The sequence below is a fragment of the Thermobia domestica genome, chromosome 11 (genome assembly GCF_964235325.1).
Source record: "Thermobia domestica chromosome 11, izTheDome1.hap1.1, whole genome shotgun sequence".
Taxonomy (NCBI): Eukaryota; Metazoa; Arthropoda; class Insecta; order Zygentoma; family Lepismatidae; genus Thermobia; species Thermobia domestica.
The window spans coordinates 83,925,922-83,952,777 of NC_137464.1; the positions used below are offsets into that span (position 1 = coordinate 83,925,922).

The 26,856-nt window shown below is 40.6% G+C and overlaps 1 protein-coding gene across 1 annotated transcript in view; it reads left to right on the forward strand.

The window, feature by feature from the left end:
- LOC145663613 (glutamate carboxypeptidase 2-like) overlaps positions 1-26,856 on the forward strand; it is a 92,930-nt gene that overhangs the window by 41,878 nt on the left and 24,196 nt on the right. Inside the window, exons 10-11 of the mRNA XM_081729721.1 lie at positions 20,535-20,681; positions 26,216-26,384. Coding sequence (XP_081585847.1) covers positions 20,535-20,681; positions 26,216-26,384 — 316 coding nt within the window. The remainder of the gene's footprint in view (positions 1-20,534; positions 20,682-26,215; positions 26,385-26,856) is intronic.

Here is a 26,856-nt window from a genome sequence, read left to right on the forward strand (position 1 = left end):
TGAACATGTTTTTTAAATATTCAATTAGAACTGGACAATCTACATGAAATTCGCAATCGATCAGTGAAAACGTCATCTTTCTAGAGTCTGTAGTTTCCGAGATCTCATTGGCGAAAAGATTGGACATAAACATATAAACGTAGTTTAAAAGAGCTCCAAAGATGGCAGCACAATTCATTTGCATTTATTTCGTAGAAGGCTTATTACAGGCAAAGGCCTTTGAACAATAATTTAAAAGGATAAACTTTGTGAAAAAATATTTCTTTAAGTAATTTATTTAAAGTACACTCTTTTAAAAATATTTGTCTTTGTTATTAACGTGAAATCACAAATAACCGTAAATCAAAGGTTTGAAAGCTAACGTTATAGGTTAGAGCTCGGTCACTCTTAATCTTTACCATCATGTCTTATTCTTATGGATTTAGAGAAGGCGTTCGATAAGGTTTGGCATTATGGCCTCATTAAAAAACTGCAGTCGTTCAAACTTCCCGTGTGCTATCTCAGGTTAATATATTCTTTCATTTCAAATCGCATAGCTTATGTTACAGTTGGTACAGCACTCTCCTGGCCGATTTTTCCTCTAACTGGTGTACCACAAGGATCAGCTCTCAGTCCTTTATTATATATCCTTTATGCGTCCGATATTCCTTCTGTACCACGCAACGTCTTTATTTTTCAATATGCTGACGACACAGCTTTTCTTGCACTCGGAAAAACTGTACATCAGCTTAACATTGCTTTACAAACAACACTCGATAATTTCGTCAAGTGGTGTAAGAAATGGCACTTAATGATCAACTCCGAGAAAACACAAGCTCTAGTATTTCTACCGCCTAAATGTCGTTCCAAAGTCCATAGAAACCCAACTCTCTTAAGCATAACTGTTGATGGGTATCCTGTACGCCCTTCCACCACTGCTACCTATCTAGGCGTGGTTTTCGATTCAAAGCTCAGCTGGAATGCTCACTTGAAAAAACTAACGGACAAGGCCAATCTTAGATTAAATCTTTTGCGACGCCTCACAGGAACAACTTGGGGACTTAAAGCCGATATTTTGCTTCATACTTACAAAGCATTCTTGCGTCCGATCCTTACTTTTGGGCATACCGCTTGGTGCAATGCTTCTGTTTCTTTTTATGAAAAGCTTAGCATACTGGAACGACATGCTATTCGACTGGCGTATCGAATTAAACTTCCATATCCGACGTGGCTCACGTATGAATATATAGACTTTCCTAAGATCACCGAGCATCTCGCACAACTCCGCCTTAGGTACATAACCTCCCGCATCCAAACAGGCCATCCGCTATTCTTGGATATACTTCACACCGACTCACTTACCGACGCAGCATATCGATACAAACACTCACCTTTAAATATATTCATGTCTATGTATGTGAAACACGAACATCTTCCTGCGGCTGAAAGGGAAATATATGAAGTATATGTCATTGATCATCATCTTCCTCATCTCTTTCCATCTTAGCACAGAGATCCTCATCACTAACAAGGGCTTCCAAATGTGTTCATTAGTCCCGAGCCGCCCCGGGACAGAAGATTTAACCCTGCATCTGTCTTACTAATATTAATCTGTTTGTGATGTGTAAGCACTTCACCTCATTTTTCATAATCATCATTATTCTTTATTCTATTATATTTATTATGTATTGTGATTTCTATTAGTATCTTAGCACCTCAATAATATATCTGCACTTTTCTGTTATATATTTTTCAGAAACAATTTATTAATTTATTATGCATTTAATAATATTTGTGTTCATGATTACTGCACTTTGCCCATATATCATTACCTTGAACTCAATAGTGATGCTCTAAACTCCATGCCAGAGAGAGGGCGTAACCCTCTAATGGCTGGGAGTAGGAACTTATTTTCTGCATCATGAAACTTAATTGATGAATAAAGATTTCACTATGTTACCCTATTCCCGTAACCCTTAAAAAAAAAAATCACTCTTAATCATACTTTCCATAGGTTTGCCTCTGAAGCGCCACCTACTTAGAACTGTGACGGTTTTTGAAAACCTTCCTACTCCTGATCCCGGGCTTTTCTCCGCGTTTTTTCAGGACACTGTTCATCAGACTTATCTCAGCCAAGGGTGTACAGTGTCACTGCATTAATAGGGGAACTGCCTTACCTGGACTACTATCCAAACGGGTAGTCCAACCTTGCTATCATCTCATCTCATCACATCACATCACATCACATCACATCATATACACAGCATTTGGGCATCTGCCCACCAGATAGACTTCACTATGGCGGATCATGGCACGAAACCTGGTAAACGAACTAGCGGACGACATACGAATCTACCTACTGTTGTCGATGGACCATCTGTTTGTCCCACGAAGGTGGGGCCACGGAAGGGATCATCAAAGACACAAACGAATGTTTCTGGCTCTCGCCAACGGAAAGATTCTCAAACTTCTTGTGCATCTGTCGAATCTTCTACATCAGTCCGATCCAGGTCGCCTCAATCAAAGGCTAGCTATGCTGCCCGAGTTCAAAACTCACCGCCGAAGAAGAAGCATCATACTGAATACCCGACCAATGACGCTATGGATATAGGACCACCAGCAGATTCTACTCCTCCATCTGCTCAGTCATCTTTTGCCATCCTTCTCCGCAATTACGACACGAAGTTCTCAAATGAGAAATTTGTTGCACTCCAACTAAGGAAGTATCTTCCACGTGCTGCCATCAGGGAAATAGTGCACACAAGAAATGGTTATATCTTTAAAACGTCTGACCCTGATCTATACACGACGATTCGAAACAAAGTGCCTATCGATACTTTCGGAGCACAAGCCGAAATCACCAATCTCACTAATTCGACACGCAAGCAACCCCCTCCACCACGGAGACCCTCGCTTCTTTCTGTAGTCATCCGAGGTGTCGACCCGTCTTACACAGACGAGGAAGTTCATGATGAACTAAAACTCGAAGGCTACACCATTTCTAAAGTACTCAGAATTCGCAACGATCGTGGGCCCACTTTCATGATTCGCATCCTCACACCCCATCAAGAGACAATCGACGATTTGCTTGCACATGGAGCTTTCATATATAACCGTAAACATAGAGTCGAACCATCGCGTTCAATGGCACCATTACCAGTTCGATGCGAACGCTGCCAAGAATATAATACGCATAATACAGCTGACTGTAAGAATGACTTCAAATGCGGTTACTGTGCAGGACCACACTCAACTCGTTTATGCACTAATTTGCACCAACCAGCGAAATGTTCTACATGTCCGGACAGCCACCCTACTTATAGCTATAAATGTAAAGCAAAGCCGGACCCAACGCCGCAACATCCGGAACTGGTTGTACCCTTGCGTACCACATCGCTTGTTACCACCCCTTCGCCCACAGTAGATACCCCAGTCACAATAAATCAACTCCTTACTTTTCTTACTCTTTCACTGCAAAATATCCATCCTTTCATCCGGCCACACATCTTACAGCAAATCACCCTTGCAGCCAAAGCAACATTTCATATTCACTTCACAGCAACATACTCTGGAAACTCAATGCATTTTCATGCCTCTCCAACAACTCAAACCGGTTGAATTTAATTTCATCATGGCTCTAAACTTTCTTTATTTGAACATCCGATCCTTTACTAAAAACAAACCTTTGTTTCAAACCCTGCTACTCGAGGAACATATAACAGTTTTCCTCTTAAACGAAACATTCTTAACCAAAGCAACTCCATGTCGCCTACCAGGATATACCATTTTACGTGCAGACAATCTACAGCCCGCACAGCGCGCTAATGGGGGCGTAGCGGTTGGTTTCTCCCCTTACTTGCCTTACTGTCAGTTCTATTATACTCATACACCATTACCCGAATATATAATTTCCACTGTATATTTCAAATCTATTATCATTACCATAGCAACCATCTATATCCGGCCTGGCCATCCTCTCCCAATACAATTTGTACAACATATTTCGAACACCTATAGCCACTATATCATCATGGCAGATTTTAATATGCACAGTCGCTCAGATCACGATCGTACCAATTTCGCAGCTTTCATCACCACACACACCACTGGAACCATCAGTTACCAAAACCCACTCGGCCAATCTCTGACACAACACCAGACATCGTTATTACGTCTAGCAATCTAATAACTCATAGCACTATTTCCGTACTTGATACCCTGGGAAGTGACCATGCTCCTGTTAAACTCTCAATAAATCTTCACTCTTCTGCTTCACCTCGTCCTCCATTGCCTTCACGCATCTGTTTTCGCTTTGATAAAGCTAACTGGAACTCCTATCGCTCTTATCTTACTAAACGCACTCAACATCTTTCATCTCCCACTTCCGAAGACGACCTCTACAGCACTGTCGATACACTCACTTCTACTATACAGGAAGCTAGCACTCTTTACATTCCTACCACCAAAAATATTCCATATCAACCTCGACTGCCACCACATTACCTGACTATGATCACACGTTCTCGCCAACTTTATCGCGATTACATTCGCACACGAAATCCTGATGCCTTACACCATCATCAACAATTGCAGAGAACTGTGCACAACTACATCAGGGCCTATAAACTTCGGTGTTGGGTGAAAACCTGTAATAATCTTTCTACCACCAGTCATCCTACCAAATTTTGGAAAAAGTTCAACGGTTTATGCGGCAAGTTCACAAAAACTCCTTACCCCATTCTGATCGGCAACTCCGCAGCTCACACAGATACGGAGAAAGCAAATGCCTTTGCAGATCATCTGCAGAACATTTTCACACCACCACCCCCTGGAATGACACCCCATGTTGCAGACAAAGCTAACACTTCTCCATTCTTGCAACCCAATACCATGCATGAACTTAGTGTCGATCAACATGTTACTGCACCCATCACTGTCCAGGAGGTCACAGATACCATCAAATGTAAACGGAACACAGCGCCAGGCTTCGATAATATCACCTATCGTCAGATCAGGGAGTGTCCCCCTACACTACTCATCCTCATCGCCAATCTCTTCACCTTTATACTCCGTACAGGCTACTTTCCTATGTCTTGGAAAACATCTAAAACACTCATGTTTCCAAAACCACATAAGCCTCCTCATGAGATCTCTTCCTATAGGCCAATCCAACTCACAAGCACATTCAGTAAAATCCTTGAACGCATTCTCGTGAAACGCCTTCATATCTACCTCAACACAAGAAATATCATTCCTCTCACTCAAGCAGGTTTCCGTCCTTCTTTCTCTATAAACGATCAACTCTTACGACTCACAAGCCTTATCACCACACACTATAACAGAGTGAAACCATCATGTCTCGTACTATTCGATCTCGAGAAAGCGTTCGACAAAGTGTGGCATCTCGGACTTATTCATAAACTAATCAGGCTCCAGCTTCCTACACCATACATCCGGCTTATCTTTAACTTTCTCTCAGGTCGTCTTACTTATGTTGCCATCAACGAACATCTCTCTCATCCTATCTTCTTACTATCCGGAGTTCCACAAGGTTCTGCCCTCTCCCCGCTGTTGTACATTCTGTTTGTTGCTGACATGCCACGTCTCCCCGAACAAGTCTATTCTTTCCAGTACGCAGATGATACTGCCTTTCTCGCCCTAGGAACATCCATCCAGCATATCAATAATATCCTACAAACAGCCATCACAGATTTCAGCTTTTGGTGCCGGAAGTGGAAACTCACCATCAACGCTACAAAAACACAGGCTATCATCTTTCTACCGCCAAAGAAAACAACTAAGGTTCGCCGCAATCGCCGTTGCCTATCTCTTCACGTGGACCAGGTTCCACTACGGGCTACTAAGGCAGTCACCTACCTAGGCATCACATTCGACACACACCTTACCTGGACGCAACATCTTAAAACAGTTGTGACCAAAGCGCATAATCGTCTAAACTTACTTAAACGTCTCGTAGGAACGACATGGGGTCTCAAATCACAGTCTTAAACACCTATAAAGTATTTCTCCGTCCTAGTCTCACCTATGGTTTCACAGCTTGGATTGCAGCATCAGACCGATTCTACAACAAACTTCTTATTCTCGAACGTCATGCTCTCCGCATTGCATTTCGCATAAAATTACCTAGCCCCACACAAGACTTGTATCAACGCACTACTTTTCCTACCTTGCAATACCATCTTGAATCCCTTCGACTCTCCTACATACGACGCCGATTCCAAACCCAACATCCACTACTTTTCGATATAATGCACTACATAGCCCTACATCCCACACCCACACGGTATCTTCACACGTCATTATCTCTTCTATTTACATTATACCATTACACGCTTCCTCCTGATGATCCCTCACTCTTGCTTCTGAACGATTACGTCACTCATGTTCATTTACCTCTCATTTTTCCATCATTTCATGCACAGTAATTTTCTCATACTAACTTGGGTTCATCATGTCTCTCATCATAGCCTAGAGTTCCCCTAGGCAAGAAGATAACTGCATTCGTCCACTAATATGTTCCTATGTGTTGTCCTGTGCTTGCACCTCATCTCATACTTCATCCTCATTAATTATATTACTATACTACTGCGTTATTATCACCTAGTTTCTATTCTCCTGATTATGTTTATTGTATATGTTACCTAAATAGTGTTCCTCATGTATTGTACTGTTGATCTTTGTTCATATTCATCTTTCATAACAGATATGTATGTATGTTTATGTTGTCTATATGTATTTGTCTCTTTCTTCACCTAATGTTAAGGAACGCAAAGTTCCTTAAGTCCATTCCTACTATGGAAGAAATTAAATAAAGCACTTAGACCAACCAGAAATTCACAATCCTCAATTCCTTCACATCACTTCCCTAAAAGAGGGCGTAACCCTCTCAAAGGTAGCTAGCCTCAGCTAGCAATGTAAAAAAAAAATCACTCTTAATTGGAACTGGCCACCTGGAATCTCTAACCAGGTAAAAAAATAGGGTATCCGTAGCTGGCGGAGAAAAATAATCAAGTCATTTAGTGTGTCCATCCCCATTTGTTGATTTTATTCGCGATCTTCGTATATACGGTTGGATTACTTGCCTCTTTGGGGTTTAGGAAACAACCGTCGAATTGTATTTTCATACCTCCACGGAGGTTGACACCCTGAACTGTTGACAACCTTGCTATTCTCTAGGTTTACGATTTATTTTTATACTCTCCTCTTCGGAGGTAGAGATAATTAAAACCTCGTTGACGACTTTGGCACCTCTACCGGCTAACGATTAGTAGTGCTTCCTCTTCGGAGGAAAAGCACCTTGGCAAATTAAAACTTATTGGGAACGCCACTACCCTTCTTGCAAGCTGGCGCCATCCCCCACTCTCACAATAAAGATGGCTTCTCAGAAGACATCCACCAAATCTAAAAAAAATCGCAATCGACTAAGATTCCAAAATAATCCGGGCCACATACAAACCTGAAGACTTTCTTCTGCCCTTGGGCAAGAAGAAGCAAACAGGCATTCCAGGGGAGCTCAAATCGAAACCAAATACACTCAAGCAATCAAGTGCCTCACAACCTTCTACTTCAAATAAGCCTGAAGATATGGACTTTACAGTAGTTGGAACACTAAAGCGACGTAGGTCTTCATTGGAAAACCTCAACAAGGCAGACTATCCGCCTCTCCCAGTCAGCAACAGGTTTGATGTTTTGTCTTCCAACCAAGTAGATAATGCTCATGCCAGCAATAATACTGCTCTGCCAAAACAGCCACCCACTCATAAGCCTCCACCGATTTTCATATACGGCATTACAAATACATATACTTTTATAAAGACCTTGTCACGAGCATTGAAAGAGCTCCCTCTAGCTCAGCCCAATAAGGAGCGCATTCGTATTCAAGCAGCAAACAGAGATGATTATAATTCTATCAAAGCTTATTGCGAACAAACAAAAACTGAGTATGCTACAGGCGTGGCAAAAAATGAAAGGCCTATTAAGGTCGTTATCCGAAAACTGCCTATAGACACCGACTTAGACGATCTGAAGGAAGAACTATTGCGTCTCGGTTACAAACCAATAAACGTCCACCAAATGTCTCGCAAAAGCAAGACAGAAGACAAGAAAATTATGATGCCACTGTTTTTGGTTGCATTGGAACGAACTGCAGCTGTTAAGGAGATATATGCTATTCCCAACCTTCTTCATTACAAGGTCCACATCGAACCATACAAGCCTCCCTCAGTGCTGCAATGTTACAGATGCCAACGCTTGGGGCATTCACAGGACACCTGCCAAGCCCACCCGCGCTGTCTCAAATGTGGGCAATTTCATTTCACCCAATCCTGCAGTAAAGCAGACTCCTCCACGCCCGCCACTTGCGCCAACTGCCAGGGAGATCACCCCGCAAATTACCGTGGCTGTCCAGTCTTTAAATCCTATTCTGAGGCTCTTAAATTGCCGGCCCAGCAGCCGAGGAAACTTCCAGAAAAGACTAAGAAAACTTCCAACAAACCATCAGAAGAGACGACTTCCATGCCCACTGCTGTTAATATCCAACCTATGGCTACGGACAATAAAGACGCTGAAGCTTCCACTTCTCTCCACACCCAATCAGCTTCTGTCGAACAACAGGAGGGCCCGAAAGAAGACCTAGACTTAAAGTCCGTTCTTTCATTTCTCAAGGGTTTAGAATTACGCAAAATAATAACACATATTAAACGTGATATTACCCGTTTCCGCCAAGCAGCAGACTCAGCTTCCAAGGCTGCAGCAGTAATAGAAACAATAGCGGAAATGATTGATGATGGCTGTTTCTAAATCCAGCGTATTGCATCACACACTTGTCCTTGCTACATGGAATGCAGATGGTCTCGAGGGGCAGAAACAAATGCTTATTAGATTTCTCAAACACCATAGAGTTGACGTCATGTTTATTCAAGAAACACACTTCACTGCTCGTATCACTACTTGGCGACTACCCAATTACATTGTGTATCGACAGGATAGAGTGGGCAGACAGAAGGGAGGATTACTACTCATAATCAAAAAGGCATTCCCCGTCAGGTCAATTACAATACCACCCTTAATAACTCTGGAGGCACTTGGTGTTGAGCTAATAACTCCAGGCGTTCCATTAATATTGGTCACCGGGTACAGGTCCCCGGCTAGACAACTAGAGCCCACAGACTTCGATGTCATTGCTAACTTAGGGCCCAAAGTCATCTTAGCTGGAGATCTTAATGCTAAACATGGAGAATGGAACTCCATTACTCCAAACACTGCTGGAGATACTTTACACGAATATTTACTCACGTCCAACTTCATCATCAGTGCTCCACCAGACCCAACTCATCATCCAAAATTCGGCGGACAACCCGATGTGCTTGACGTAGCCCTTTGCAAAGACGTATCCTTTACAGTCCATCCATATGTCATTTCAGATTTAGATTCTGATCACGATCCAGTCATTTTTCACGTCTCCCACCGCAGCATCGCCCATTCTGCCCCCATATTCAAGCAAATAGACACTGACTGGGACGTATTTAAACAAGAACTAAACACCATGATCGATCTACGGAATAGGCCTGCCACCATTGCGGACATCGATCAAGCGGTCTCTCACATCACGCTAGCACTTCGTACAGCAGAGGCAGCGAGCTCCACTACAATAATCTCTCCATCGCAAACCAGTCATAGCGACAGTTTTCATTTACAACTTTATCTTCATCTGAAACGTTGGGCTAGACGTTGATGGCAGCACACACTACATCCCGCATATAAGACTTTATGGAACAAACTTTGTAAGAAGCTCAAGATGCTCACTACAAGACAGAATCAACAATACTGGGAAGACACTTTTCGAAATGTCACACTAAATGACCGTAAAATTTGGACGTACTCCAAATCATTCCAACGTGCCACAAATGCTTCCAAAGCCAGAGTCATACAAGGACCTCAAGGACTGACTCAAGATCCTCAGTCGCAAGCGGACATTTTCGCTGACTCTCTGGAAAAACAGTTCCAGCCCAATAGAGCACGCCTCGATCCCTATCTGAAACAGCACATCCGAACCACATTATATAGCGTAAGTACACAAAACCCTACACATGGCATCAACCCAGTTACACCTCGGGAAATAGAAAAACACATCAAATGTCTACCGACAAAGACAGCATCTGGGCCTGACGGGATTCGATCTGAGATTCTCAAACATCCAACTAGAAAACTACTGGTCTTTTTAACTTACTTATTTAATGCCATCTTTCAGTTATGCTACTTTCCCAAAACCTGGAAGGAAGCTCGTGTCATCACAATCCCCAAACCTGGCAAGAATCCAATGCTCCCGGAAAACTACAGGCCGATAAGCCTTCTATCGCACTTGAGCAAACTCTTCGAACGGGTATTTCTCTGGAGGCTGAAACATCACGTAGATAATAGAGACCTTCTACCTTCCCATCAGTTTGGGTTTCGTGCTCAACATAGCACTACAACGCAACTTGTACGAGTAGTGGATCATTTAACAACGGCTTTCAACAGGAAACAACACACCCTTGGAGTATACCTGGATGTGTCAAAAGCCTTTGATAAAGTATGGTTAGCAGGACTATTATATAAGCTATATACCCAAGGTTTTTCAGATCGTCTTATACATTTACTACGTTCATACCTTACTGAGAGAAAATTTCATGTGTCTCTTGACGGTGTCAAATCCACGTCTAGATCTATCAAAGCAGGGGTTCCACAGGGCGCTGTACTTTCACCGCTTTTATATAATCTGTACACGGCGGATCTCCCGACTTTACCACATTGCTTTTCCGCAACGTATGCTGACGATACTGCCTTTTTTACGACCAGCAGCCCACTTGCACAGTGTTACATCTACATGTAACGTCAACTCAACGGCTTTCAGGAATGGGCAAGACGTTGGAGAATTAAAATCAATGCAGACAAAAGCTGTGCTGTCATCCACAGTCGACGACGCATCCGCGCCCCTCGAAATTTAACGTATGAGAACGCACACATTCCTCACGCCACACATGCTAAATATCTGGGTGTAACTTTAGATCGTGGGTTAACGTTCGCCTCACACATCAACGACATAAAGCAACGAGCATTACGGAAAATATCAGCATTGTATCACATATTTCGCTGCAGTTCAATTTCTCATGAGGTCCGCGTGCACATATTGAAGATGATAGTCCTATCAACTCTTTCTTATGCATGCCCTGCCTGGCAACATGCTTCTAACAGTCATCTTCAAACACTTGAAAGTGTGCAAACGAGAGCCGGTCGTATCATCACTGGTCACGATAGATATACACGCAACAATCAAATTCTTGAAGATTTAGATCTGCCTCCTGTTAAGGAAGTTCTACGGCACCTCCACCATAAGTTCTGGCATACTATACCAAGACACATAAATCCAGCTATAGCTACCATTGGAACCAAACGCGCTCTACGTAACGTTCATCGCACGCCACGCCTTTAATATCTTTCCTTAGATCGTAATGACTTCAACATCAGCTACTCTGCGACAGTTGTAGATGTAGTCTCACAGACATAACAAAACAATAGTACTACCCAACAAGCCACCTGCACATCTGTATATATTCTTTCTGCCATCTTACTCATGGAGTCAGGGGCTTCGGCCCGATACTCTTCACAAAAATTCAACATTACTGTGACCGTGACCGTGACCGTGACTCTTAATTGAACTGGCCACCTGGAATCTCTAACCAGGTAAAAAAATAGGGTATCCGTAGCTGGCGGAGAAAAATAACCCAGTCACTTAAGTATTCATCCCCATTGATTTATTTTAGTCGCGATCTTCGTACATACGGTTGGATTACTTGCCTCTTTGAGGCTGAGGAAACAACCGTCGAATTATATTTAATACCTCCACGGAGGTTAACGCACCACATTGATATTATCTGTTGACGACCTTGCAATTTCTATTGGCTAAACGATTTTTTAAGTTACTCTCCTCTTCGGAGGGTAGCTTATACATTTGACATCTCAGCTTCACTCGTCATCTGAGCTCCTATGATGGCTACGTCCAAGCCAGTCATCTCGAAAAAGAAGACCAAAATCCCAACGAAGATAGTAAGCCGATCTCAATACCGGCCTGAGGACTTCCTTGTTCCGCTGGGGCGGCCCTCCACCTCCGGCGCTACTGCCAAGTCACGATCATCCTCGACTAACCAGTCGACGACAGACGTTCCATCCCTTGCTCCACCGCAGGACAATGCCATGGACTTTACCCTGTTTACTACACCCAAGCGACGTCGCTCGTCCTTGGAGTCCACACTGAGCCAACAACATTCATCAGACTTCCCTGCTTTACCGATGAGCAACCGATTTGAGCCTCTCTCTACTCTCACAGCTGACGAGTCTCCTGTGATAGAGCCACGGCCCAAAAGCACCAAAGAGATTAAACCACCTCCTATTTACATTTACGGCATCAAAAACACTTACAACTTTACCAAAAGCCTTTCCAAGACCCTCAGAGAATCGCCTCAGGTTCGGCATAACAAAGAACGTATCGTGATTCAGGTATCTTCTAGGGACGACTTCACAACTATAAAAAACTACTGCGAACAGACGAAAACTGAATACGCTACTGGCATCGCCAAAAGTGACCGACCCCTAAAGGTTGTCGTTCGCAAATTGCCCATTGATACAGACGTCGTTGACCTTCAGTCTGAACTGTTCACCTTAGGCTTTAAGCCACTCACGATTCATCAAATGTCTCATCGGGGCCCCACTGGTGGAGATAGGGTTCCCATGCCCCTTTTTCTCATCTCCCTCGAGAAAACTCCAAATATACAAGAGATCTACAACATATCAGCATTGCTTCATTATAAAGTTACACTTGAGCCGTATCGACCGCCGAGTGTTCTGCAGTGTTACCGGTGCCAACGCCTTGGTCATTCACAGGACACTTGCAAAGCTCAACCTAAGTGTGTCAAGTGTGGGCAAAGTCATTTTACAAAAGCCTGTGCCAAACCAGATGCATCCACGCCAGCAACCTGTGCAAACTGCGGAGGGGACCATCCAGCCAATTATCGCGGTTGTCCCGTCTTTCGCTCCTACTCAGATGCTCTCAAGAAATCAACTCCTTCTAGCCGCAGCTCCGGTCCTACTGTATCAACTTCACTGGACGATAAGGCACCTCGCAGCGACCGTCCTCCACCAACAAATCAGGATGCTCCCTCTACGTCGAGCACACCAGATAGTGCGTCTACACCATCCGTTAATGACTTTAATCTCCACTCACTCCTCACTTACATCAAAACCTTCAACTTTGGCCGCATTATCTCTCATCTCAAGAAGGGATTTACTAGACTTCGGGATGCCACGGATCCTGCGTCTAAGGCTGCTGTCGTCATAGAGACATTCGCTGACATGATTGCTGATGGCTGCTTCTAACCAACCACTCATTCATCACACCATAACTGTTGTCACCTGGAATGCAGATGGTCTTACCGACCAGAAGCGTCTCCTAATCCGTTTTCTAGCAGAACATCAGGTAGATATCATACTCATACAGGAAACTCACTTCACTGCCCAGGTTACACTCTGGAGACTGCCAAACTACCAATTATTTCGTCTCGATCGAGTTCAAGGACGGAAAGGAGGATTACTGATTGCCCTGAAACGAAGTTTCAAGGCTAGACAACTCCTTTTACCCCCGTTACACACACTAGAAGCTCTTGCTATAGAAGTCTTCCTCCCCGGGATTCCTCTCATATTGGTCACGGGCTACCGTTCTCCAGCACATGACTTAGATCCCAATGATTTCGACGCCATCTCGACTTTGGGCCCCAAAATCATATTGGCAGGGGACTTCAATGCAAAACATGGGGAATGGCACTCCAGACGTTCCAACGAAAACGGACGAATATTACATCGGTATCTGCACACATCTCCATTCATTGCCTATGGGCCACCTGATCCAACTCACCATCCTAAAGCAGGTGGAGAACCGGATGTGTTGGACATAGTTCTAAGCAAAGATACCATCTTAGCTACACGTCCTTACGTGATCTCAGCACTGGACTCAGATCATGATCCGGTTCTTTTCAAAATTTCGCATCGTCATATATCCCGTCCTGCACCCGCTCATATCTCCCGAACTACGAACTGGGATGTCTATAAGCAGGAATTAAACTCTTTGCTCGACATAGCCGCTCGTCCAAATTCTCCTGCGGAAATTGATCAGGCGGTCGCCCATCTCACACTTGCTCTACGTACGGCTGACTCCCTCAGCACATCAATAATTCCTGACTCGCAGTCCGATCCACAATGTGACTCTCCATTACTTCGTCTTTATATCCATCTGAAACGCTGGGCTCGAAGTACTTGGCAGCGCACCAGACATCCACTCTACAAAACACTATGGAACACCTTAAGCCGCAAAATCAAGACCATCACTAGACGACAAGCCGAGCAGTACTGGGAGACACTTTTTCGTGGGGTCACACTTAATGACACTAAAATCTGGCAGTATTCCCGCCTTTTCCAGCGCCGAGAGACTTCTCGTCAAACTCAAATACTGCAAGGTCCGCATGGGGTCATACATGACGACAAAGGGCAAGCAGACCTATTTGCTGCATCTCTAGAGCGCCAGTTTACACCTAATGCGACTCCTGCCGCTCCTCACATTCGGCAGGACGTTCGGGCCACCATGCGCATGCTCCATTTTCAACCAATACTTCCCCTGCCTGAGGTCGTAACACCAAGAGAAGTTGAGCGTCAAATTTGTCACTTGCCCAACAAAAAAGCGCCTGGAGTTGATCAGATCCGCCCAGAACTACTGAAACATGGGACACGGAAGCTACTCCTCTATCTTGCTGCTTTATTTACAGGCATCCTTCAGGTTTGCTCTTTTCCCCGTGCTTGGAAAGAAGCGAAAGTCATTCTTCTCCCTAAACCAGGTAAAAATCCGACTCTCCCAGAAAACTATAGACCAATTAGCCTATTATCTCATGTGAGCAAACTCTTCGAACGAGTACTTCTCGCCCGACTTCACGAGCACGTCACCACTCTGGATATACTCCCCCACCATCAATTTGGTTTTCGTGCTAACCACAGCACAACAAGCCAATTAGTGAGGGTAGTCGACCACCTGACTACCTCTTTTAATCGACGACAATATGTTGTCGGTGTATACCTTGATATTTCGAAGGCGTTTGATAAAGTGTGGTTACCAGGCCTCATTTATAAACTTCGCTTACAAGGCTTCTCTTTACCTTATCTCAAACTCCTCACTTCATACCTCTTTCATCGCTTTTTCCATGTCTCTGTGGGACGGACCAAGTCTGCTCCCAAACCAATTCAAGCTGGTGTGCCTCAAGGCGCGGTTCTTTCGCCTCTGCTTTACACCTTATACACCGCAGACTTACCCATTGTGCCACACTGTTTTCCTGCAACATACGCCGAAGACACTGCTTTCTTTACGAACAGCAGCAATCTTCGTCTTTCCTACCACTACATGCAGCGCCAACTCAATGTCTTTCAACGTTGGGCTACCACCTGGCGCCTAAAAATCAACGCGGATAAGAGCGTTGCAGTCTGCTATAGCAAAAGACGCAGCAGAGCCATCCATCGTTTATACTATGACAACATTGAAGTTCCGCACCGTCTGCATGCTAAATACTTGGGAGTTATATTAGATAGAGGCCTTACTTTTGGTCTTCATATCAGGGACATTAAACACCGAGCCCTTCGAAAATTGTCTGCCCTCTATACTATTCTGCGTTGCAGTGCCTTAAGTCATGAAACAAGACTCCACGTCTTTAAAATGGTAATTTTGTCCACAATCACCTACGCATGTCCAGCATGGCAACATACAGCACTCAGTCACTTGCGCACGGTCGAGAGTGTGCAAACTAGGGCAGCTCGTATCATAACAGGCCATGGCCGATATACGCGCAATCGTCAACTTTTAGAGGACTTAAACATATATCCTATCCGGGACGTGTTACATCAATACCATACTCGTTTTTGGGCCAACCTTCCCCGCCACGTCAACCCCGCTATAGCAGCCATTGGCACAGCGCATACACACCGACGAACTTACAGGACGCCACGGTTGTAGCATAACTCTTTACCCACACTCTCCCCCTCACTGCGACAGTTGCAGCTGAAGGTCACATGACGTCGTCGTATCTCATATTCTAACTCACCCCCCACAGGTCTAATCATTTTCTTTTCTATAGCTGTCATCGAGTCAGGGACTTTTGTCCGATACTCGACACAAAACCACACTTTCAAGCTAAGCTAAGCTAAGCTACTCTTAATTGTTACTGTAGCATTTTAATAGATAGATGTACTGTACAGGGACCAAAGGTTCGTGCGGAACAAATACCAGTTAGACGTAATAACAGTAATATTATTAGTGTTTTCTGTAATGTATGAGAAGCTGGAATAAGAAATTCTATAATGAAAGAAGAAGAGATGAATAAATAAAAGACACTTATGTAATGAAGAGTACATGTAAATTATATATACAGTGTTTCCGTGACGTTGCGCAACCCAAAGTTCGTTTGCGTGTATCTTTTGAACCAAGAACGATAAAGACCTGAGACTTAAAACAAATATAAGCGTATTCTATATAAATATTTTCGAGATCATGACCAATATTGGGATTTGTAACGTTTTTGTGTAGTAACAAAAGAAAGTACCGAAAGTGTCAAATAAAAAAATGTACAAAAGAAGAAAATCAATATTCAGTTTCAGAAAACTGATTTCCTGCGGGTGAATCCATGTATATATGTGCAGTATACATCAACATTTATCCATTGGTGCAAAAATGCATTTTACGGACTTGCATTAACCTCTACAGTCCCGATTTTTTTTCAAACGATGAAAAAATTACTTTTCCTAATTTTTCGTGTGTTCTGTGATACAATAAACAGAAAAACATATCACTTGTAAAAAAAAATGCGGTAATAGTATACATTAGAACCCCCTGATCTGCGTTACACATGCAGATATAAAGTACAGGTACGTTCTTTTTTATTTTCGTATCAGTCGATAAGTAAATAAAAGTCGCTTTGTTACCCCTTTTGTAAGTTCGTACATACTCAATGAATAATCCCTGAAAGTATGAGCGTCCTGCTCCTTCGGGAACTGATGCAGCTTCCTGTATACTATATCCAAAATTGCTATTGGATAGATTTTATTGGTTAGTGCTCATTTGAGTACTTTGGGTCTCAATATAAGTATAGTAACAACTACAGTGAGAAAAAAATTGTAGATGGCGTTCTTAAAAAGATAGGTTACATGCGTAATTCCTGTAGTTTTTAGACTTAACGGACAGCAGACGTATAATTGAAAACGCATGTTTTATAATACTTTCTGTATAAGTGTTCCATCTATACGTTCTTTCCGTATGAAACAATGTAGGTGATCAGGATCTCACATACAAATGGACGTATATACCATATAGCTGATGAAGGTAACATAAGTATATGCATGTGATATACGGAAAACTGTTAGATATCAGACATCCTGCAATGGCATGATGTAACATCTAAGGGCAGTGCCTATGTAGCATACGGATGACGTATGCTCCGTACTGATTTCTATAGTAAGTATTAGGATACCGTATATTTGTACAATATACCGCTGTCCGGAGAACGGATTTTTCTCTGTGTAATATAATTTAATGTGGTTTTAATTTGAATTACTTTAAACAAAGTCTTTATTCTTATTCTAATTATAGCTGATTACAAATCGCTATCATACTCATACATGATACAGTTTGATTGCTTTAGAGCAGCGTTTCCCAACCTTTTTCAATTTGCGGCACACTACGGTTGTAACTTGAATTCTCGCGGCACACTTATAGATATTATTATTTGAAAATATAAAATATCGTGGTATTTTTTTCTGTGATTACTGATCTGAGAAGAAAGCTCGATTACTGGTTTTCACCCTTGGTATATCATTATGCTTATTTTTCATTCTAATTTAAAAATTGAAAACAATTGCAGTGAGATATAGGACTCAGATTTTTAAAAATACACTTTCTTTTTCGAAAACTGTACTTAGCTTTTACTAAGAAAGAAGATTACTAAATAGCAAACGAACAAGCAAATCTCTTTTGCTTTTAAATCACAAATGTAGGTAATTTGTATGCATGTTTGCTTTGTCGAAAGGATTGAATATTTTAAAATTTCAAGTTACGAACAATAAAGAAGCAATAATGGTCATAACAATGATAACAAATACTGTTTTCAACATTAAAAATTAACAGAAAAGTAACACAGTATGAAACATAAAATTGTAGATTCATAGTAGAGGTTCATAGTAATGTGAAATACAAATATACATTTTTCCTTATGTCTTGCAATATGATTGCTATAGAGTTAATAATTTTGTTTCTATTTCCTCGCGGCACACCAGCGGCCCATTCACGGCACACCGGTTGGGAAACGCTGCTTTAGAGCATAAGCAAAGAATAATAATATTATATTCTTCTACATTTTAATCGCATTGAACCAATTGTATGTATAATCGACTGTAAATGAATGTGGCATGCTTGTAAGAATGAACTATTGTACTTTACATGGAAATTTTCTAAACATTTTCTGTTTTGAAGGCAAAGAAACATGTTACACTTTTGGTACGGGCCAATGCCCTATTCCATCGTATCTGCTACCTGTTACTTGCATGACAGACGGTCGCTTATCTTTCTGCAGTACCCCACATTTAGTGAACTTGATCGTAGTCTCCCTAACCTTGGAAATACAGCATTAGAGGAAAAAGATAGGCATTAGAGGGAGAGGATGTGAAATAGTTTATCTGAATTCCAACGAATCCAATATATCTTTTTTCGGGATGCCAGCAGATTTGCAGTCTCTTTTGCACAAAATCCAGTTAGCCATTTGTCTATTTATCTCTGGATTGGCAACTCGTTGATCATTTTCTTCTACTTCAATATTATCAGATTCTTCTTCTTCAGTGTCTGGATGAAATTCTTCTCCAGGGTCCTCTACTAATAATTCTAGATCGCTGCCTTTTAAGTACTGTAGAATTTCTTCTGGTTGCAGATGTGCATTTGAAGGAAATTGATATGAAATATTGTATGTAAATTATGAGACAGGTCTGCCATAATACGGAAACCCTAACAAATAAAATATACTACATTCAATTTCTCTAATCCTTCTAGTATATTCAAGAAATCAATAAACTATATTTTGAATTAACATACGAGAAACTTGTACACTATTACCAAACAAATTTATTGTCAGATGTCCAATACATTATTCTCAAACAATAAATTTATTACTATTGCAATTGAAGCGGCAGAAAAAGTAAATCTACAAGAAGCAGTAATTCAACGAAGTGTTTATATAGATCCAGAGTCTTTGTTTGAATACAATAAATATGAAAACAATGCGTGTACTTTTCTTTTTTAGAACTCCTCACATGCCTCTATAATACAGACCCAAAGTACTCATTTGGGAACCTATATTTCATGGCTCGTAGTGACAAAACTAGTGACTATTAAGAATAACTAGTAAATTTTGTAATTAAACATCAATTAGGAGATATACCTAGTTTTTTTTTTTCAAATTCTTATAAGGTAAAACTTGCTTGAGTACATACCTCTTTTCAGGCACAATCTTCCGGGCTCTTTCAACATTCAGTCCTCCCTTAGTTTCCAACCACTGAAGAAACTAACTTGAGAAACGATACAGCAAATGTTTCGAAGTAGAGTAAGATCGAAAAGTATGATGTACCTATATTTATGAATGAGAACTAATGAAAAAATATGTACTCAGTTGAGACCACTGGGACTGTAGAGGTTTAAATAGCCTTTTACATGACAACACTCGAAAATATCTACATATAACACATTTACATTTGTTTTAAGTCTCAGGTCTTTATCACTCTTGGTTCAAAAGATATATGCAATCAAACGTTGGGTTGCACAACTTTACAGACACACGGTATATATATATAATCATCTAAGTTGATTGAATATATATAATCAATCAACTTAGAATCCACATTATTTCGATGTTTTCAGAGGTATACAGCATGTATTCAATACCAGCAAGTTCACAGATATTGACAGGTTCAATAACATACTGTCGAAAGCAGATTCTTAAGATGGACCTTCATTTATTTTCTTATTGCAATTTTATATTAGGATGCAAATATAGTGTTATATTACACAGAGAAAAATCCGTTCTCCGGACAGCGGTATACTGTACAAATATACGATATCCTCTTGCTTACTATACAAATCAGTATGGAGCATACGTTATCCGTATGCTACATAGGCACTGCCCTTAGATGTTACATCATGCCGTTGCAAGATGTCTGCCATCTAACAGTTTTCCGTATATCACATGCATATACTTCGTCAGCTATGTGTTATATAGGCTACGTCCATTTGTATGTGAGATCCTGACCATTTCATACGGAAAGAACGTATAGATTATGAAAAGGAATTATATATGTTGTGATATAAAACACACACACACACACATTGCAACTGAAATATTGGTAACAATAATCTGCTTCTAATAATACAGGTTGGAGACCACGACGTACTTTGGTGTTGTGTAGCTGGGGTGCCGAAGAGTACAGCCTTCTGGGCTCCATGGAATGGGTTGAGGAAATGAAGAAAGTACTACAAGCAAGAGCTGTTGCCTACATCAATGTAGACAGTGCTGTCAGTGGTAAGTTTTTATTAGTTCCTATTATAATTTCTCGATAGCTTAGACTCATTGTGTTAGTTATCATTATTTCAAGTGTTTACTATGATGTCACGAAATCAAAGTATCTTAAGACTATTTAGCACCCGTAATGTATTATGTAAGCTTTATTCCGTCATTGTATGTTATAAAATGAACTCAAACTCTTAATTTAGTGTGCAGTCATTATACCCCATGTCCTAAAGAACACAGATGATGATAGAATGAAGATAATGGGTGAAAACGAGAAAACTGAGAAAATGAAGGATTTGGCATTACCTTAAAAAGAAAGATTAATTTGACGTAGATCCGAATCAGGAAACTCTCAATCGAAGTGAACGCTCTGCCACTGATTCAATTTATATCATAACTAAATATAAAACTTGAGCACTTCCTGTAGAGCTACAAAGATTAAATTTGGCATGATTGTAGCTTTTCAAAACTAACCGAGAGGAAAATTACCTAAAGCGAATATTTTTAATTTTTAGGGGTCTAAAGAGGGGATGAAAAATTTTCCCATGCTATTTAAATGGACCCTTTTTTTGGACATATAATCTCATATTTTAGGTACCTAGAATTGGAATAAAAACTTGAAATTCGGTATGTGTGTACGTTTTCGTTAGCGTTACCTGAGTGAATCATCAGAAATAAAAATTTTTAACCGTAGAGTGGTTTTATGGAGAACTGAAAAATCTTTCCCATGTTATTTATATGAGACGTCTTCTAGATACACCCAAAAATGTTTAGGCACTTCCGGCAGGATTAGCATAATGAAATTTCGCATGATTGTAGCCTTTCAGGACTAACCGACAGGAAAATTGCCAAAAGTGAACATTTTACATTTTTTATGGGTCTATAGGGGGATGAAGAAATTCCCATGCTATTTAAATGGACGTTTCCTTGGGATACAAAATCATATCTTTTAGACATTTGAAATAAGAAAAGAAACGATAGAATTGTTGGTTCAAGAGATGCGAGGTCGTAGGCCGAGTAAACACTGAGTGTGGGAGCGAAACCCCCGGATGGGCAAATTCAGAAAATATGAAGAGCAAGTTCAAGAAATTCACTGTTGATTCAATGGCCGATAGATAAGAAATGCGAGGCCGTAGGCCGAGTAAACCTGGGGGTCTGGGGGCGGAGCCCCCAGCTAGCCAAAGGCTAGTCTTATTATATAAACAAAATTATATATTTAAAACAACATTATATCTTGTTTAACCTTTTTAGATTATTGAAGTTTTTTTAAAGGAAAATACAGACTTTCAGTATTGTAGCTATTGCTTCAGTATTATTTATCCGAGCATCATGGTTCATAAGATATTCTCTTTAGAATAAAACAAGCTTTTAACCCTTTTAAATTATGGCTTTTTTGAGGTATTTTGTAGACTTTCACTCAATCATCTATTGGGTCAAGACAATTTATCGTAGGATCATGGTTCATACCCCGTTTTGTTTTTAGTAAAGCAGTGGTTCCAACTGCATCAGTAAAATTTCCCTAAAGTGTGCCAAATGCGGGAAATTTCCGCTCAAAGTGGGAAAAAGTGATTGTCTTTTTAAAAATCCCTTTTTTATCGCAAATATCTCCCCTTTGGTATAAGATACGATTATGCGAATGCTACTAAACAAAACTTTGCTTTATGATGAAGACAATGAGATACAAAGAGTGGCCCTGGGATGAATAGTTTTGATGCTACAGCCGATTTACATATTTTTCTTGATAAAACCTTTTTAGTGAATTTCTATACTATCATCATTATAATCAAGACTGTTCATTGTGGGAACATGAATTGTATCTCATTTTCTTTGCCATGAACCAGTCTTTCAAACGGTATCAGTTGCATGTCTCTAGCATGTACCACAGTGGAGAAAAGTCGCGAAAAGGGAAATTTTTGTCAAAAATCCCTTTTCACCCATTTTGGGCCTCTCTGGCCGGCCCCTGTGTCAACCAACAGAGCGCAAAAAATCTCAAACATACTACTTACTATGTGTAATAACTGTACGAAGTTTCAACGTTATATCTTGAAAAATAAGAGAGGAAAAAATATTGCCCCATGTGCAAACTGTGTCAGCTTGTAATACTCCTGCTCGGGCCAGCATCCGATGTCTTACTTGTGAGGTGCAGACGCGCGTCAATTCGTACGGTGTTTTAAGTTTCCATTATCCTTGCAGACCGCTCACAACTTGCACAACTTCAGCTACCGATATTGCAGGATTTGGTTAACTAAAGAGTATATGACATGCTCAAATTTCTGTAACGATTCCTGTAATGTTATTGAGATTATGATCATTTTGCTCAGAGTATTGTTGCGTCATACATAATTGATATTCTTTTTTCATAGTTTTGGGGAAGTAATTATTTATATTATTATAAAACAATTTTAACGTGGATCTTTGTGGATGCCTAATTAGAAACATACCAATTATAAATAGGCATGAATTCAGATTTCAGAATGTGTTCACGGCAGTGATTTGTAGTACTGATATATATAGTACTACTCCATCTACATCGCTTAATATACCTCATATACTTTACAACAGTCAGATCAGATTCATCTACCGTAATATGAGTTTCATCTCCCTTCTCTAGAATAAACCTCAAATGTGCCCACCTCCCAATGTTGAAGACAATCAATGGCGTATTTAGGATTTTGTTTCGAGGGGCTATGCCCACCTGAGTTTGAGAATTAAATATATTTTAATTTATGCATAAATTGAAGTTATAATGACAAGAATTGCAGACCGATAAATCCTATATGATATGATACAAAAATTTAGGAGTAAATCTAACCTTTTATTCTATTCATACAAGAAAAAGGAAGCATCCTCTTGACCTTCCTAATTTCCCGAGCTAACTATTCCCCCGTTTTCATTTTCTTTAATTCAAACATTTCCTTCTTTTAAAAATAACTAAACGATATAATTTTTCCTTTGTTATAATAACTAAAGTTCTGTCATGTTGATATCCGCGCAAGTTGGTGTGGAACACCAGTTTCTCTTATCAACTCCCCTTAGTTTTGGTGTTACTGGTGACGGCCGACTTGAATCACAACTGACAACGGTCGATAAAGTATGATAGACGAAATGAAAGAAAGTAACGTCAAGAAAAACAAACAGAAAAGTAGAAAGGACGAAAGAAAGAACAAAAGGACGCAGTTTTTACATGGAATGAAATTTGACAATTACACTATTATTTCTGAACAAAGAGCATAACAAAATGGAAAGTCAATGACTTTCTTAGAAATGGTAATAAGGATTATTGTTGTACGTGGAATGCGAAAAACCAACATATTTATTTCCGGGGGAGCTTGAGCCCGATAGCCTCGTAAACACGCCACTGAAGACAATGCTGCTCCCCTGATCCTCCACAGCATTGTTTTTCAACTTCATAAATATTTTGAACATCGCTTATATATATATAAGCGATTATATATATAATATGTGTACTGCCTTACTCGTGCCCCCCCCCCCCCCAATGTTGAAGACAGATTTGCGCCGATGGTCCCTTGCAGTGAGTCGGGCTATAGGTGTGAGATTATAATCTACCTTGAAAAAAATAGGGTTTGTACGTAACGAGTGTGCCAAGTTTCATTGCAATATATAGAATAGTTACATGGGAAAATATTTCTTAAATTGTTTGACAGTACAGTACCAAATTACATATATAAATAGATAAAAAGTCATCATGATCATAGGTATTTTGTCATTATTGGCAGGTCATTTGCCGCAACTGAGAAGCTTCCATGCTCCACGGTCTTTAGCGTTCTTCGTGTGAGGGAAAAAGTAGAGTAGCCTATATTCCAAACACAGTATTATTCATCGACTACCATGGTTAATACTCCATTCTCTTCAGAAGCAAACAAACTTTCAATGTTACCATGCACATGTGTTCATAATGTAAGGAAAAAATCGGGTAGACGGAAAGTTTTCTATCATAAAATCCTTTCTTTGAACTTTGATGCGATCCCAGCGACAGGTACCCGAACACAATCTATCTTGAAAAATGCTATGGCCTATACGTAATGCGTCTGCCTGGCCCCGTTGTAATATACGTTGCAACAGTTACGAGGAAAAAGTATTTCTCAATCCTATTTGACAAAACAAATTAGATAATATCAGAGAATCGAACCCAGTAACACCACTCTTATCATTCTAATATAGAGCACATTACTCTCAAATTACATCACACTATTATCATTTACTATTAAAAATACAACAAACCCACATAAATGACAGCTGAAACAATACTGACTTCCTTTGTTTGCCCCAGAAGTAATATGAAATTTTCTGAATATAAGTGGGAAGGGGCAGGGTGGAAGGGGAGAAACGCTATAATGTTCATTTCTTAATATATGCACATAAATTGAGAACCTAAAGTACCGATAAATAATATAATGGTAAACTTTGTCTTTCTTCCACTGATGCGAAGGGAAGACAGAAATATTTCTACACTGCCTCAAAACACGTGACTTTGTTTGAAGACGAAACTAGAAGTGGCGTCATCACCCTATATCATTAAATGCAAAGAGCGGAAATTGCATTTAGTTATAACGTTATGGCCTCTAGATATAAGCCCCAAAGAAAATAAGTTTGAAGTAAGTACATAGGTTCTAGGAGATGATAATTGATGATATGTATGTGTGGCACAGCGTTGTTGACTACGAATCTAAAAGAGTTTATAAAATACACCATTTGGACATGTCGGCAGGCCGGCAGCCAGCCCAAAAATGTAGGGGTGGGGCGATAGAAGTTAGTTTCCAATCATATTATAGTTCATCACCATATTACAGTTCATTTGCAAGCCTTCCGTGAAAATTTTAGGGAGGGCCCGGCCCGCCTAAACCTCCCATGGATACGGAGCTGCATGTCGGTGCTTCAAATGTACAGCATTCGAAGCTATTTACGGGCAAATAAAGACGTGAATACAAAACGTGGATGAATTGCGGTAGTTGAATAAAGGTAGATTCTCAAATCTTTCACAAGAAAGTGAGTGCATGCTCACTAGAGGAAGTTATGGGGAGTGAAGGTGAGGAAATTTCCATCTAATTCCTTCTGACATATCTTGCCAATATAGAACTCACTTTCTGCCCGAATTTTCATATGTTTTGTCTACTGAGTAAGAAAGGTACAGTACACTTGTTTGACATTGTCGGTGTGACTACCAACAGTAATACTATTTCCGTTTTCATCGATAAATTAAATTAAAAAATAAACATATGTATTATGAGTGTGCTCTTTCATGGGTTGTTTCCTGTCCATATGATCCCAAGCTTGATCCGCGGTAGGGTACTTGCCTCGGATAAAACTCCGAGCAATTATTCGGACAAGTAAGATACTGTCTCGTGTAGCTTCGGTGTAAGTAATTGACAGTGAACTTCAATCAATCTATATTTTGACCTCCCCCGAACGAAATATCTCAAAGAGTACCATCCGCATCAAACCACCGGTAATATTAAAGTTAGAGTATTAGATTCAAGTATGGCATTGTCAACTCACTGGTTGTGAATATATTTTTCTCTTTTCAGGAAATTATACTTTGAGCGTCAGTGCTTCTCCTTTACTTAATAACATTATTTATAGTTCTGCTAAGAGAATACCTAATCCTAATCCAGATGAAGTTGCTGCTGGAAGAACTACTGTCTTTGATACTTGGCTTTACACATCTCCGTCCGATGCGGATAACACTCTCCCAAGGTAAAGTTGCTATATCAATTTAGGCTGACCAAATAACTGAATTGGTTAAATAATCGTAATCATACAATTAAGGTAATATTACATAACTTATCTTAGCTACACATTTCTTTGAAATAAAACTTATTTTATACATATATACAGGGTGCGGCACGTAAAACCGGCCCGTCGTAATATTCTGGTATATTGTGTTTTTGGCAACACTTAAATAATCTACCTTCCTACCAAGAGATGGCGTGTCGAGGTCGGGTCGACTTACGTGACCTGCAGCAGTCACGTGCAGCCGCAGCCAGTGAAACTTGTCGAAACCAGTTGAGAAAAAGGCCTCGTTGTGTTAAGCCGGGTGAGTGTCAGTGTGTGATAATGCCGTATTCGATACCCGAGCGTGTTGCCATTGTTGAAGGGTTCATTCTCACTGGATCTTTTGTGAAAACAAAGAATTTGTTTCGGGAGAAATTTCCAGGACGTTCTGTGC